The following is a 16,061-nucleotide window of genomic DNA, read 5'->3' on the forward strand; positions in this document are numbered from 1 at the left end:
AAAGAATATGTGGTCGTTTTCCCATTGCATTGTTGTTGCGGTACATTTTGGTAGAGTGGAGCAGCTTCCTAATGCAGCTGTCTCAGCCGTCGCTCAGTGCTTTCTGTCGTCGAGGGGCAGACAGAGAAATTAGAGTGAGGGTGTCATTGATCTTCTCTGGTTGTGCGTGATTGGCTCAGGGCGCTGTCATTCACGGGGACACTACGTCACAGCAGTACCTGCTGAGAGAGCTAGCCAGCAAAAGGCAATATTTACTGCTCCATTGATTTACAATAGAAGCGCCCTCTCCCAAGAAGGCTCATTGCCATTGGCCACAGGATAAATCAACATCTTATGCCCCGGTAACTGTGATAGGACTGATGTGATAGCAAGGTACCACGCACTGTTACCACGTCGTCAAGCTAGGTAGCTTAGCTAGCTGAAACATGTCGACTAGCTTAGCTATCCCCTAGCAAATCATTTTCAAACTTAGGAAATGTGGGATATGTAAAGATAACATTTCTTGGTGTTCATTAGCCACCAAAACTTTAAAACGTGTCCATCCATTAAAATAAAGCAAGCTGGAAAAGAAGATTAAAGTCAAGTGGATCATGGAGCAGTAGCTAACATCTGTTTAGAGGTAATTAGACTAGCTAAATTACTAAATTGTAATTACTTTGCCACTATGGCCTATTTATTGCCTTTACCTCCCTTATCTTACCTCATTTACACACACTGTATATAGACTTTTTCTACTGTATTTTTGACTGTACATTTGTTTATTCCCACTGCTTTGCTTTATCTTGGCCAGGTAGCAGTTGTAAATGAGAACTTGTTCTCAACTGGCCTACCTGGTTAAATAAAAGTGAAATAAAAATGTAAAAAATATATCCTGTAGACTACATGTGTTATTGTTGATGTTTGATGGCAGACTGTAATACCCTTGGAACCACATGTAGAGGAAGTGTTAGTTATAAAATTATCCGATGGAACTGGAGCTATGAAGCCAGGGAATAATTAGCATTATAGATTTAGCTTATTGTTAACCGGGCACGTTTGTAACAGGCAGGCGGACACACTCAGTGTCGCAATATGGCAGATCGATTACTAGCTAGTTTACTTCATTAAAGTACGTTTGACTACCGTGGTCTACCTACAGTAGCTAGTCTACTCTGTAAATGTATTTATTTAAATGTAACCTTTAACTAGGCATGTCAGTTAAGAACTAATTCTTATTTACAATGGCGGCCTACACCGGCCAAACCCGGACAACGCTGGGCCAATCTCGCGCCGCCCCATGGGACTCCCAATCACGGCCGGTTGTGATACAGCCTGGATTCGAACCAGGGTGTCTGTAGTGATGTCTCAAGCACTGAGATGCAGTGCCTTAGACTGCTGCGCCACTCGGGAGTAAGTATGCTCCACTACTGTAGTCTTCCTAGCTAGTCTACTCTCTAAAGTATGCTCCACTACCGTGGTCTTCCTAGCTAGTCTACTCTCTAAAGTATGCTCCACTACCGTGGTCTTCCTAGCTAGTCTACTCTCTAAAGTATGCTCCACTACTGTAGTCTTCCTAGCTAGTCTACTCTCTAAAGTATGATCCACTACCGTAGTCTTCCTAGCTAGTCTACTCTCTAAAGTATGCTCCACTACTGTAGTCTTCCTAGCTAGTCTACTCTCTAAAGTATGCTCCACTACTGTAGTCTTCCTAGCTAGTCTACTCTCTAAAGTATGCTCCACTACCGTGGCCTTCCTAGCTAGTCTACTCTCTAAAGTATGATCCACTACTGTAGTCTTCCTAGCTAGTCTACTCTCTAAAGTATGCTCCACTACCGTGGTCTTCCTAGCTAGTCTACTCTCTAAAGTATGCTCCACTACCGTGGTCTTCCTAGCTAGTCTATTCTATAAAGTATGCTCCACTACCGTGGTCTTCCTAGCTAGTCTACTCTATAAAGTATGCTCCACTACCGTGGTCTTCCTAGCTAATCTACTCTCTAAAGTATGCTCCACTACCGTGGTCTTCCTAGCTAGTCTACTGTATAAAGTATGCTCCACTACTGTAGTCTTCCTAGCTAGTCTACTCTCTAAAGTATGCTCCACTACCGTGGTCTTCCTAGCTAGTCTACTCTATAAAGTATGCTCCACTACCATGGTCTTCCTAGCTAGTCTACTCTCTAAAGTATGCTCCACTACTGTAGTCATCCTAGCTAGTCTACTCTCTAAAGTATGCTCCACTACTGTAGTCTTCCTAGCTAGTCTACTCTCTAAAGTATGCTCCACTACTGTAGTCTTCCTAGCTAGTCTACTCTCTAAAGTATGCTCCACTACTGTAGTCTTCCTAGCTAGTTTACTCTCTAAAGTATGCTCCACTACTGTAGTCTTCCTAGCTAGTCTACTCTCTAAAGTATGCTCCACTACCATGGTCTTCCTAGCTAGTCTACTCTCTAAAGTATGCTCCACTACGTGGTCTTCCTAGCTAGTCTACTCTCTAAAGTATGCTCCACTACTGTAGTCTTCCTAGCTAGTCTACTCTATAAAATATGCTCCACTACCGTGGTCTTCCTAGCTAATCTACTCTCTAAAGTATGCTCCACTACTGTAGTCTTCCTAGCTAGTCTAATCTCTAAAGTATGCTCCATTACCGTGGTCTTCCTATCTAGTCTACTCTCTAAAGTATGCTCCACTACCATGGTCTTCCTAGCTAGTCTACTCTCTAAAGTATGCTCCACTACCGTGGTCTTCCTAGCTAGTCTACTCTCTAAAGTATGCTCCACTACTGTAGTCTTCCTAGCTAGTCTACTCTCTAAAGTATGCTCCACTACTGTAGTCTTCCTAGCTAGTCTACTCTCTAAAGTATGCTCCACTACTGTAGTCTTCCTAGCTAGTCTACTCTCTAAAGTATGCTCCACTACCGTGGTCTTCCTAGCTAGTCTACTCTCTAAAGTATGCTCCACTACCGTGGTCTTCCTAGCTAGTCTACTCTCTAAAGTATGCTCCACTACTGTAGTCTTCCTAGCTAGTCTACTCTCTAAAGTATGCTCCACTACTGTAGTCTTCCTAGCTAGTCTACTCTCTAAAGTATGCTCCACTACTGTGGTTTTCCTAGCTAGTCTACTCTCTAAAGTATGCTCCACTACTGTAGTCTTCCTAGCTAGTCTACTCTCTAAAGTATGCTCCACTACTGTGGTCTTCCTAGCTAGTCTACTCTCTAAAGTATGCTCCATTACCGTAGTCTTCTGTGCAATAAGATTTTAAGATATGTGACGTAGCCATAAACTGATCATCATCCTTGGTGCTCCAAGGTGGCTTAGCAGTTCAGACGTCTTTTCCGTATTGTCTTGTCGTGTCCTGTATATATATATTTACACCTTTTCTTCACATATCTTTTATTTATTTTATTATCCAAGAACTCAACTACAAAAGCTTTCCTGCAAAAGCTTTCCTGCAACCCGCTTCACCAATTACATTAAGTATTATTTACCTCAATCTGAAAATCCATCGTGGAAGATAGCCAGGGGCTAATTCAGAAGCTAGCCTGATAGCTAACCAGAAGCTACTCCGATAGCTAGCCAGAAGCTAATCTGTAGCTGCCCCGAAATTAGCCGGTTTGCTAGCTAGCGTTGGTGTTTCAGCTGCCCACGTTTTGCGGTCATCAGCTATTCCTTTAGCTCGATAATCTACCGGCACTTTTGTGCAACGCGACTCGGACCGGAGCATTCCGGGACTTTTTTTCTCTCAGTTTCCCCGGATTCCAACCGCAGGCTCTGGACACTTGCACCTTGATTTCGCAGCTAGCTAGCTGCATACCGTGTGACTATTGGCTTACGTCGACCCCGGAGCAAACTCAAATCATGCTGGAGCTAGCCAGCTGAGGAGTTCCATCACCATCCGGACCCGTTTCTTTTGTTGCTGCTGCAGATACGGAACCCCACCGGGCCTTCACGACTGACTGCCGACGTTATCTGCCCGAGGGATTTATCCAACCGGCAAATCCGTCCCGACGTTACCTGAACGCTCACCTGAGGCCCGCTAATCGTTAGCTGTCCTATCGGCTGCTATCTGAACAAAACCCCACTACACGGAACCTACCGACGGAAACGCACAAGGTATCTACAAACAGACCTCCATCCTATGCTGCTACCGATAGCCATATACCCGGCCAGCTGTCTGGATCGCCACGACCCCAACCAACCTCTACTCACTGGACCCTTACTGATCACTCGATTAAGCATGCCTCTCCTTAATGTAAATATGCCTTGTCCATTGCTGTTCTGGTTAGTGTTTATTGGCTTATTTCACTGTAGAGATTCTAGCCCTGCTCTCTATACCATATCCAACCTATCAGTTCCACCACCCACATATGCGATGACATCACCTGGTTTCAATGATGTTTCTAGAGACAAGATCTCTCTCATCATCACTCAATACCTAGGTTTACCTCCACTGTATTCACATCCTACCATACCTTTGTCTGTACATTATTCCTTTAAACTATTTTATCGCCCCCAGAAACTTCCTTTTACTCTCTGCTCTAGTAGCTCTAGGCGACCAATTCTCATAGCTTTTAGCCGTACCATTATCCTACTTCTCCTCTGTTCCTCTGGTGATGTAGAGGTGAATCCAGGCCCTGCAGTACCTGGCTCCACTCCTATTCCCCAGGCGCTCTCTTTTGATGACTTCTGTAACCGTAATAGCCTTGGCTTCATGCACGTTAACATTAGAAGCCTCCTCCCTAAGTTTGTTTTGTTCACTGCTTTAGCACACTCTACCAACCCGGATGTTTTAGCCGTGTCTGAATCCTGGCTTAGAAAGACCACCAAAAATTCAGACATTTTTATCCCCAATTACAATATTTTCAGACAAGATAGAACGGCCAAAGGGGGCGGTGTTGCAATCTACTGCAAAGACTGCCTGCAGAGTTCTGTTATACTATCCAGGTCTGTTCCCAAACAATTTGAACTTCTACTTTTAAAAATCCACCTCTCTAAAAACAAGTCTCTCACCGTTGCCGCCTGCTATAGACCACCCTCTGCCCCCAGCTGTGCTCTGGACACTATATGTGAACTGATTGCCCCCCATCTATCTTCAGAGCTCGTGCTGCTAGGCGACCTAAATTTGAACATGCTCAACACCCCAGCCACCCTACAATCTAAGCTTGATGCCCTCAATCTCACACAAATTATCAATGAACCTACCAGGTACCACCCCAATTCCGTAAACACGGGTACCCTCATAGATATCATCCTAACAAACTTGCCCTCCAAATACACCTCTGCTGTTTTCAACCAAGATCTCAGCGATCACTGCCTCATTGCCTGCATCCGTAATGGGTCAGCGGTCAAACGACCTCCACTCATCACTGTCAAACGCTCCCTGAAACACTTCAGCGAGCAGGCCTTCCTAATCGACCTGGCCGGGATATCCTGGAAGGATATTGATCTCATCCCGTCAGTAGAGGATGCCTGGTCATTTTTTAAAAATGCCTTCCTCACCATCTTGAATAAGCATGCCCCATTCAAGAAATTTAGAACCAGGAACAGATATAGCCCTTGGTTCTCTCCTGACCTGACTGCCCTTAACCATCAGAAAAACATCCTATGGCGTTCTGCATTAGCATCGAACAGCCCCCGTGATATGCAACTTTTCAGGGAAGCCAGAAACCAATATACACAGGCAGTTAGAACAGCCAAGGCTAGCTTTTTCAAGCAGAAATTTGCTTCCTGCAACACAAATTCAAAAAAGTTCTGGGACACCGTAAAGTCCATGGAGAATGAGAACACCTCCTCCCAGCTTCCAACCGCTCTGAAGATAGGAAACACTGTCACCACCGACAAATCCACTATAATTGAGAATTTCAATAAGCATTTTTCTACGGCTGGCCATGCTTTCCACCTGGCTACCCCTACCCCGGACAACAGCACTGCCCTCCCCTCTGCTACTCGCCCAAGCCTTCCCCATTTCTCTTTCTCCCAAATACAGTCAGCTGATGTTCTTAATGAGCTGCAAAATCTGGACCCTTACAAATCAGCCGGGCTAGATAATCTGGACCCTTTCTTTCTAAAACTATCTGCTGAAATTGTTGCCACCCCTATTACTAGCCTCTTCAACCTCTCTTTCGTGTCGTCTGAGATCCCCAAAGATTGGAAAGCAGCTGCGGTTATCCCCCTCTTCAAAGGGGGGGACACCCTTGACCCTAACTGCTACAGACCTATATCTATCCTACCCTGCCTTTCTAAGGTCTTCGAAAGCCAAGTCAACAAACAGATTACCGACCATTTCGAATCACACCACACCTTCTCCGCTATGCAATCTGGTTTCAGAGCTGGTCATGGGTGCACCTCAGCCACGCTCAAGGTCATAAACGATATCGTAACCGCCATCGATAGGAAACAGTACTGTGCAGCCGTATTCATTGACCTGGCCAAGGCTTTTGACTCTGTCAATCACCACATCCTCATTGGCAGACTCGACAGCCTTGGTTTCTCTAATGATTGCCTCGCCTGGTTCACCAACTACTTCTCTGATAGAGTTCAGTGTGTCAAATCGGAGGGTCTGTTGTCCGGGCCTCTGGCAGTCTCTATGGGGGTGCCACAGGGTTCAATTCTTGGACCGACTCTCTTCTCTGTTTACATCAATGATGTCGCTCTTGCTGCTGGTGATTCTCTGATCCACCTCTACGCAGACGACACTATTCTGTATACTTCTGGCCCTTCTTTTGACACTGTGTTAACAACCCTCCAGGCGAGCTTCAATGCCATACAACTCTCCTTCCGTGGCCTCCAACTGCTCTTAAATACAAGTAAAACCAAATGCATGCTCTTCAACCGATCGCTGCCTGCTCCTGCCCGCCTGTCCAACATCACTACTTTGGACGGCTCTGACTTAGAATATGTGGACAACTACAAATACCTAGGTGTCTGGTTAGACTGTAAACTCTCCTTCCAGACCCACATCAAACATCTCCAATCCAAAGTCAAATCTAGAATTGGCTTCCTATTCCGCAACAAAGCATCCTTTACTCATGCTGCCAAACATACCCTTGTAAAACTGACCATCCTACCAATCCTCGACTTCGGTGATATCATTTACAAAATAGCCTCCAACACTCTACTCAATAAATTGGATGCAGTCTATCACAGTGCCATCCGTTTTGTCACCAAAGCCCCATATACTACCCACCACTGCGACCTGTACACTCTCGTTGGCTGGCCCTCGCTTCATACTCGTCGCCAAACCCACTGGTTCCAGGTCATCTACAAGACCCTGCTAGGTAAAGTCCCCCCTTATCTCAGCTCGCTGGTCACCATAGCAGCACCTACCTGTAGCACGCGCTCCAGCAGGTATATCTCTCTAGTCACCCCCAAAACCAATTCTTCCTTTGGACGCCTCTCCTTCCAGTTCTCTGCTGCCAATGACTGGAACGAACTACAAAAATCTCTGAAACTGGAAACACCTATCTCCCTCGCTAGCTTTAAGCACCAGCTGTCAGAGCAGCTCATAGATTACTGCACCTGTACATAACCCATCTACAATTTAACCCAAACAACTACCTCTTTACCTACTGTATTTATTTATTAATTTATTTTGCTCCTTTGCACCCCATTATCTCTGTCTCTACTTTGCACTTTCTTCCAATGCAAACCAACCATTCCAGTGTTTTTTAGTTTTTATTTTACTTGCTGTGTTGTACTCACTTCGCCTCCATGGCCTTTTTATATTTTATTTATTTATACATATATCTGTTTGCCTTCACCTCCCTTATCTCACCTCACTTGCTCACATTGTATATAGACTTATTTTTTTTCACTGTATTATTGACTATATGTTTGTTTTTACTCCATGTGTAACTATGTGTTGTTGTATGTGTCGAACTGCTTTGCTTTATCTTGGCCAGGTCGCAATTGTAAATGAGAACGTGTTCTCAATTTGCCTACCTGGTTAAATAAAGGTTAAATAAAAAAAATAAAAAAAAATTACCCAAATGTTAGAATGTTTGTGTGTGTGGCTCAAAACTTGATTGGTTATTATTGCTTTCAATGTATAGTCAGTACTGTGCTGGGTTTGATGCGTAGGAGCATTGTTGATTGAGTTTGCCCTACTTAATATTTTCATGTAAGGTGGGTCAAAGTTCCTTACTAAATGTAACGATCAAAGCATAAACAGCTTTTGCTATACTCAAGAATTTCCCTGACTTCCAAGCATATCTGAATGAACTGAATCATGATAGCTTATAAAGGTGATGCCTGGATGTGTAATCCTTTCTAGAACAAAATACAAAAAAATGACTGAAATGCCAATGAATGAAATCCTTAAAAGTATTTCACAGGTGTACATGTACTAGTTATTTTTTAAGGGCAACACTACTTCATTAAAGCCTGCAGGCATCATAATGTGTTGTATGACCTAGTAGCTGGGCACCAGTTGGTTTGTAGCATCAGGCTACTCCTCAAATGTTTTGCATGACAAGGAGTGGCATGATGGCATAAACAGACTGGGTTCCAGGCTAACGACCTAGCAGTTTAACCGAGTAGAAGTAGGTAAACTGCTCGGTGAGGTTAGCCTACCTAGAGCTGTTCTGGCTGGCGTGGCGTCTTTCTTGATCCAGAAGGAGACCCAGGAGAGCACTACGGTGAGGATACAGGGAATGTAGGTCTGGATGGTGAAGTAGCCCATCCTTCTGCTCAGGTCAAAGAACACTGTCATCACTATGTAATCACCTGGGGAGAAGAGGAGAACATGGACTGAATGACTTGGACCCTGTCACCTGGGGAGAGGAGGAGAACATGGACTGAATGATTTGGACCTCATCACCTGGGGAGAGGAGGAGAACATGGACTGAATAGATTGGACCTCATCACCTGGGGAGAGGAGGAGAACATGGACTGCATGGCTTGGACCTCATCACCTGGGGAGAGGAGGAGAACATGGACTGAATGACTTGGACCTCATCACCTGGGGAGAGGAGGAGAACATGGACTGCATGGCTTGGACCCTGTCACCTGGGGAGAGGAGGAGCACATGGACTGAACGGCTTGGGACCTCATCACCTGGGGAGAGGAGGAGAACATGGACTGAATAGATTGGACCTCATCACCTGGGGAGAGGAGGAGAACATGGACTGAATAGATTGGACCCTATCACCTGGGGAGAGGAGGAGAACATGGACTGAATGACTTGGACCTCATCACCTGGGGAGAGGAGGAGAACATGGACTGAATAGATTGGACCTCATCACCTGGGGAGAGGAGGAGAACATGGACTGAATAGATTGGACCTCATCACCTGGGGAGAGGAGGAGAACATGGACTGAACTGCTTGGGACCTCATCACCTGGGGAGAGGAGGAGAACATGGACTGAATAGATTGGACCTCATCACCTGGGGAGAGGAGGAGAACATGGACTGAATAGATTGGACCCTATCACCTGGGGAGAGGAGGAGAACATGGACTGAATGACTTGGACCTCATCACCTGGGGAGAGGAGGAGAACATGGACTGAATAGATTGGACCTCATCACCTGGGGAGAGGAGGAGAACATGGACTGAATAGATTGGACCTCATCACCTGGGGAGAGGAGGAGAACATGGACTGAATGACTTGGACCTCATCACCTGGGGAGAGGAGGAGAACATGGACTGAATGACTTGGACCCTATTACCTGTACAGTGAGAGAACCAGCATGGACTAGAAAAGTCCACAGGAGTGAAACCAACATGGACTGAAACCATGACAGTAGTAGAACCAACATGGACTGAAACCATGACAGTAGTAGAACCAACACATCTATTTTAAGATCCCCTGCAGCCATTTTTATCTGAATATCAAATCATTTCCATGTAACAAAAGTAACTTTATTGTTTTAAATTAAAATGGTAAAAAAAAACAAAGACCAATTTCTCTAGCAAGAATATGGGAGTGGTCTGATTTGGAGGGGAAACCCTAAAATTGCTGTTAGGAAACAAACTAAATTTACCCAAGTATTAACCTGACGAAAATGGAGGAGGGTCATGCTTTTTCAATTTCACTCAGGGGGAGGGTTTTGTATGTTTTTATCTCTCTCTCTCGCTGAGCATTTCGCTGTTGCCTCTCCATTGACGGTTTGATCAGTCACTCTTTGTGCTTGGTGAATGTGGCCGTGTATCTGGTGAATAAAGTAGACATGCTGTGTTCAAAAACAACTGGAAACTCTTAAATCTCTGACTTCAGACTTCAGAGCGTTCACGAAAACGAAGAACTCGGGGAAACAAACACCACTCTGACTGGAGAAATCCTTTTGAATGGTCATCCCACTCTGAATTCAAAGTCGGAAACTCTGGGATCTTTCTAAACCTCTTTCCAACCTGAAGATCGTTGACGTCACGATTTGACATCATTTTAAAAAAAAATATTGAGTCCCCAGTTGTCTTGAAAGCCCCACAAAAAACGGTGGTTTATCACAATAACAAGCATGGAGTCGCACAATTATACAAGGACCACAGCTCGTGAAAAGTTATCTTCACAATATTTTAAGGGTTTCTTGCCGCTGAAGAGTCTATAATTTTGGAGTCAAAAGCAGATTGTTCCTCAATGCGGAGAAAAGTAACTGGATTAAATCGGGGGTTGGAGAAGTTGCTACCGAATGGGGAGGACAACAGTCCGTGGATTTGTGGAGTTTCTCCCATTCTTCTCTGCAGATCCTCTCAAGCCCTGTCAGGTTGGATGGGGAGCATCGCTGCACAGCTATTTTCAGGTCTCTCCAGAGATGTTCAATCAAGTTTAAGTCCAGACTCTGATGTCAGTTTAGAGGGATAGAGAGATAGTGACCAGCAGGAGATAGGTTATCAGTTAACATCTTAATTCATGCCTCAGAACATTCACATTACACATTCATTAAAATACATTATTACCAAATACAACACTAACGGTAAACAACCGTACCTGCTGTTGTCTTGACTATGTGTGAGGTGTTTCGTAGTCCCATGAAGTCAAACTGATAGAGTCTCCAGGACCTCTGGTCGGATGTCTCCACGGAATTCCTTCTCCACTTGTAAATCATCTCATCTCTCGGGTAGCCATCTGGAATGACACGGAGCAGGTTAATGTGGTGTGACTAGCCATCTGGAATGACACAGAGCAGGTTAATGAGGTGTGACTAGCCATCTGGAATTACACAGAGCAGGTTAATGTGGTGTGACTACCCATCTGGAATTACACAGAGCAGGTTAATGTGGTGTGACTACCCATCTGCAATGACACAGAGCAGGTTAATGTGGTGTGACTAGCCATCTGGAATGACACAGAGCAGGTTAATGAGGTGTGACTACCCATCTGGAATTACACAGAGCAGGTTAATGTGGTGTGACTACCCATCTGGAATGACACAGAGCAGGTTAATGTGGTGTGACCAGCCATCTGGAATTACACAGAGCAGGTTAATGAGGTGTGACTACCCATCTGGAATTACACAGAGCAGGTTAATGAGGTGTGACTACCCATCTGGAATGACACAGAGCAGGTTAATGAGGTGTGACTACCCATCTGGAATGACACAGAGCAGGTTAATGAGGTGTGACTAGCCATCTGGAATGACACAGAGCAGGTTAATGAGGTGTGACTAGCCATCTGGAATGACACGGAGCAGGTTAATGAGGTGTGACTAGCCATCTGGAATGACACGGAGCAGGTTAATGTGGTGTGACTAGCCATCTGGAATTACACAGAGCAGGTTAATGTGGTGTGACTAGCCATCTGGAATGACACGGAGCAGGTTAATGAGGTGTGACTAGCCATCTGGAATTACACAGAGCAGGTTAATGAGGTGTGACTAGCCATCTGGAATGACACGGAGCAGGTTAATGAGGTGTGACTAGCCATGTCACACCCTGGCCTTAGTTATCTTTGTTTCCTTTATTATGTTTGTTAGGTCAGGGTGTGACATGGGGAAGGTTTGTGTTTGGGTGGTTATATGGTTAAGGGGTTGTTGGGTTTTGTGTGTGTGGTTTTGTGTTGAGTGAGTATGTCTAGGTATGTCTATGGTTTAGTGAGGGTTTCTAGGTATGTCTATGGTTGCCTGAGTGGTTTCTCAATCAGAGACAGGTGTCTTTCATTTGTCTCTGATTGGGAGCCATATTTTAGGCGGCCATAGGCATCATGTGTTTGTTGGGTCATTGATTTAGTCATTGTCTTAGTCTGTGTCTAGGTCTGTTTCAGGTTTGCATGTTTTGCATTTAGTCGGTTTTGGTTTCACGTTCTTCGATTTGTTGTTTTGCTTCGTTAGTTCCTCTCCTAAATAAAGAGAAGATGTATTATTTACACGCTGCGCCTTGGTCCTATCTCTCTCCCATGGACGATCGTGACTAGCCATCTGGAATGACACAGAGCAGGTTAACGTGGTGTGACTACCCATCTGGAATTACACAGAGCAGGTTAATGTGGTGTGACTACCCATCTGGAATGACACAGAGCAGGTTAATGAGGTGTGACTAGCCATCTGGAATGACACAGAGCAGGTTAATGTGGTGTGACTACCCATCTGGAATGACACAGAGCAGGTTAATGAGGTGTGACTAGCCATCTGGAATTACACAGTACTGTGACCACACTCTTCCTCTCTCTCTAGTCTCTCTTCCGCTCTCTATTCTATCTATTTTTCTTTGTCAATCTCTCTCTCCCTCCACCCTAATAATAATATTAATAATGTCTTTATTGTATCCCTTTCTGGAAATGTGTTTTACATCTAAAATGTAACAGCAAAGCATCGCCATAGTGATGCTAGATGCTCCTACAGACAGACTGATAGGCCCAGGGTTACATTAGAGTATCTGGTTGGAGGACAACAAGCTATTGAAAAGACAGACTGAATGAAGAAGACAGAGTGGGGAGGAAAGCAGAGTAAATGAAAAAGTTTGGTTCAATACAGGAGTCCATTCATCTTTGTGTTAAGGGGATGGCCTTCCCATCTGATCAATGCTTTCATGGAGGACTGGCTTGAATTGTGAGGATGAACACACTTTATCTTCACAATGAGCCAAATCTATTGTTTTTCTACACAATGTTGCAAAAATAAAGTCCAGCAAAATGGATAAAATTTTGGCCAAATTGTATTTTGGATTTTATTTAATATTATCTGAATCCTATCAATTAAAATGGCAAATTTGGGTGCAATTAATTAGCTTAAGTTCTCTGAGATAAAATTATTTGCAACAAAATAATGTTGCAGGAATGCTAATCGTATCTGTAATTAATTACAGAATCGATTTCAGAACAATCTGAGATGGTGGGTGTTAAAAATCATATTTTCCTGTTGAAGTGGGATGATCCTGTCATGAGGTTTTTTCCAGTAGCTACCCCAGCTAACACATACTGTTCTGAGAACCATATGTTTATTAGATCTTGGTGAGAGTGTGGTTGTCCTATGGTTATTTTGCGTACAACCTTGCCACAACTCTCTGGAAATGGTTCAGGATAGTTTATTGGCTTTGGAGCACTCTCAGCACATTTAAGGAACTTGGCAAAATAATATTATTTTCTTGGTATTTCATTACTTTAACAGAAGGTTTCCTAAAAGTTCAAACATGGGAACATTTCATTTAAATGTTGGTAATGTTCTAGGAATGTTCTCCAACTGGCTTGACTTTGGGAATGTTCTCCAACTGGCTTGACTTTGGGAACGTTCTCCAACTGGCTTGACTTTGGGAACGTTCTCCAACTGGCTTGACTTTGGGAACGTTCTCCAACTGGCTTGACTTTGGGAACGTTCTCCAACTGGCTTGACTTTAGAAATGTTCTCCAACTGGCTTGACTTTGGGAATGTTCTCCAACTGGCTTGACTTTGGGAATGTTCTCCAACTGGCTTGACTTTGGGAATGTTCTCCAACTGGCTTGACTTTGGGAATGTTCTCCAACTGGCTTGACTTTGGGAATGTTCTCAAATAGATCAGAGAACCTTAAGAAGCAACGTTCTTCTGTTGGAACTTCAATACTTCAGTATAACGTTTCTAACAGGTTCTATATAAAATTATGCTTTGAAATTGTTCCAAGAACGTTAAGAAACAACATTCTGGGAAGTTCAGTACTTCAACATAATGTTTCTATTTAAAGTGGAACTGACAGTATTTTAGCAACATTAAATCTTATTAAAATCTGTTCATATACATCCCCCAGCAAGAATATGCCAATTGTTTAAAAAAAAGTATATATTTGTAATAAAAAAAAAAACATTTTCTGAGAAACGAGCACTTAGATATGGTCATTTTCACACTTTCCTAGAATGTTTGTGTCACGTTCACTGTCTTCATAAATAAGCCAAGGCGCAGCGTGCGTGTAATTCCACATCTTTAATCGAAGTGAAACGTTCACAAAAAAAACAGGTGAACAGAATCAGAACGTGACGCACACAAACACTCACAGAACATAAATAATTACCCACAAAACACAGGGGAAAAAGGCTGCCTAAGTATGATCCCCAATCAGAGACAACGATAGACAGCTGCCTCTGATTGGGAACCATACCCGGCCAACAAAGAAATAGAAAAACTAGAATGCCCACCCAATCACACCCTGACCAAACCAAAGAGAGAAATAAAAAGGCTCTCTAAGGTCAGGGAGTGACAGTTTGGGAATAACGTAGAGTAAGGAATTTGTGAAAATTCTATAGCAATATAGAGTGGGAAAGCAGCTGTGCTTTTGGACAATTAATAGACACTGCAGTAAATAAAACCGAATGGAAATGTGTCAGTCTTATCCTGGATCCGACTCTACACAGACCAGTGAACCATAGCCAATCAGAGCTACAGTAGGCCTATATGTAAATGAGCCATTTTCTACACTGGCCTGTCATCATTCACTTTGAACTGGACTGTGTGTTTACATGCAGTAACAACAGCACAACTTTAGATCATTGGAAAGCATTTGCCAAAAGCCACAAAACACACCTTTTAAAATGGTCCTCTTACATTTAGAAAGTCCTATTGATCAAACAACCATGACCAGGTAGGATATCTCTCCCTCAGTTGTTTGTTCACAAGGACAACAACAACTGTTAACCAGAGATCTAACGAGCCAGAGATCTAACGAGGGAACAGTAGATTAACCCTCTCAAGCTTTTTCAGTTTGGCGTCAAAATTGCCCTGATAAACTACGGGGAGTATTAGCCTGCTCGCCCTTCTGCAGCTTGTCTGCCAATGCATGCTTGTCCCAACCCACATTTTGACAACTGAACAGGAACTTGCCTGCCGGTCCATCTATTTGATTGACAACTATACTCAGCCTTGTCTCAGGGTAGTAAGTTGGTGGGTTGAAGATATCCCTCTCGTAGTGTGGGGGCTGTGCTTTGGCAAAGTGGGTGGGGTTATATACTGCCTGGTTGGCCCGGACCACGGGTAACTTCGGACGGGGTCACAGTGTCTCCCGAATCCTCCTGTCTCAGCCTCCAGTTTTTATGCTGCAATAGTTTGTGTCGGGGGGGCTAGGGTCAGTCTGTTATATCTGGAGTATTTCTCCTGTCTTATCCTGTGTCCTGTGTGAATTTAAGTATGCTCCCTCTAATTCTCTCCCTCCCTCCCCTCCCGGAGGATCTGAGCCCTGGGACCATGCCTCAGAACTACCTGGCCTGATGACTCCTTGAAGTCCCCAGTCCACCTGGTCGTGCTGCTGCTCCAGTTTCAGCTGTTCTGCCTGTAGTTATGGAACCCTGACCTGTTCACCGGACATGATACCTTGTCCTGGACCTGCTGTTTTTGACTCTCTCTCCCGTACCTGCTGTCTCTAACTCTGAATGATCGGCTATGAAAAGCAAACTGACATTTACTCCTGAGGTGCTGACTTGTTGCACCCTCTACAACCACTGGGATTATTATTATTTGACCCTGCTGGTCATCTATGAACATTTGAACATCTTGGCCATGTTCTGTTATAATCTCCACCCGGCACAGCCAGAAGAGGACTGGCCACCCCTCAGAGCCCGGTTTCTATCTAGGTCTCTTCCCAGGTTTTGGCCTTTCTAGGGAGTTTTTCCTAGCCACCGTGCTTCTACACCTGCAGTGCTTGCTGTTTGGGGTTTTGGGTTGGGTTTCTGTACAGCACTTTGTGACATCGGCTGATG

General features: G+C 44.2%; 1 protein-coding gene across 2 annotated transcripts in view; it reads right to left on the bottom strand.

Moving 5' to 3' along the window:
• LOC129869449 (gamma-aminobutyric acid receptor subunit gamma-3) overlaps positions 1-16,061 on the bottom strand; it is a 435,314-nt gene that overhangs the window by 36,302 nt on the left and 382,951 nt on the right. For both annotated transcript variants that reach the window (XR_008761908.1, XM_055943877.1), the window contains exons 6-7: positions 10,898-11,035; positions 8,544-8,696 (exon numbers count right to left, since the gene is read on the bottom strand). Coding sequence is in view for 1 of the 2 variants with exons in the window: in XM_055943877.1 (XP_055799852.1) it covers positions 8,544-8,696; positions 10,898-11,035 (291 nt within the window). In the remaining variant the exon portion in view is untranslated. The remainder of the gene's footprint in view (positions 1-8,543; positions 8,697-10,897; positions 11,036-16,061) is intronic.

This window comes from Salvelinus fontinalis, chromosome 14, assembly GCF_029448725.1.
Source record: "Salvelinus fontinalis isolate EN_2023a chromosome 14, ASM2944872v1, whole genome shotgun sequence".
Classification (NCBI taxonomy): Eukaryota; Metazoa; Chordata; class Actinopteri; order Salmoniformes; family Salmonidae; genus Salvelinus; species Salvelinus fontinalis.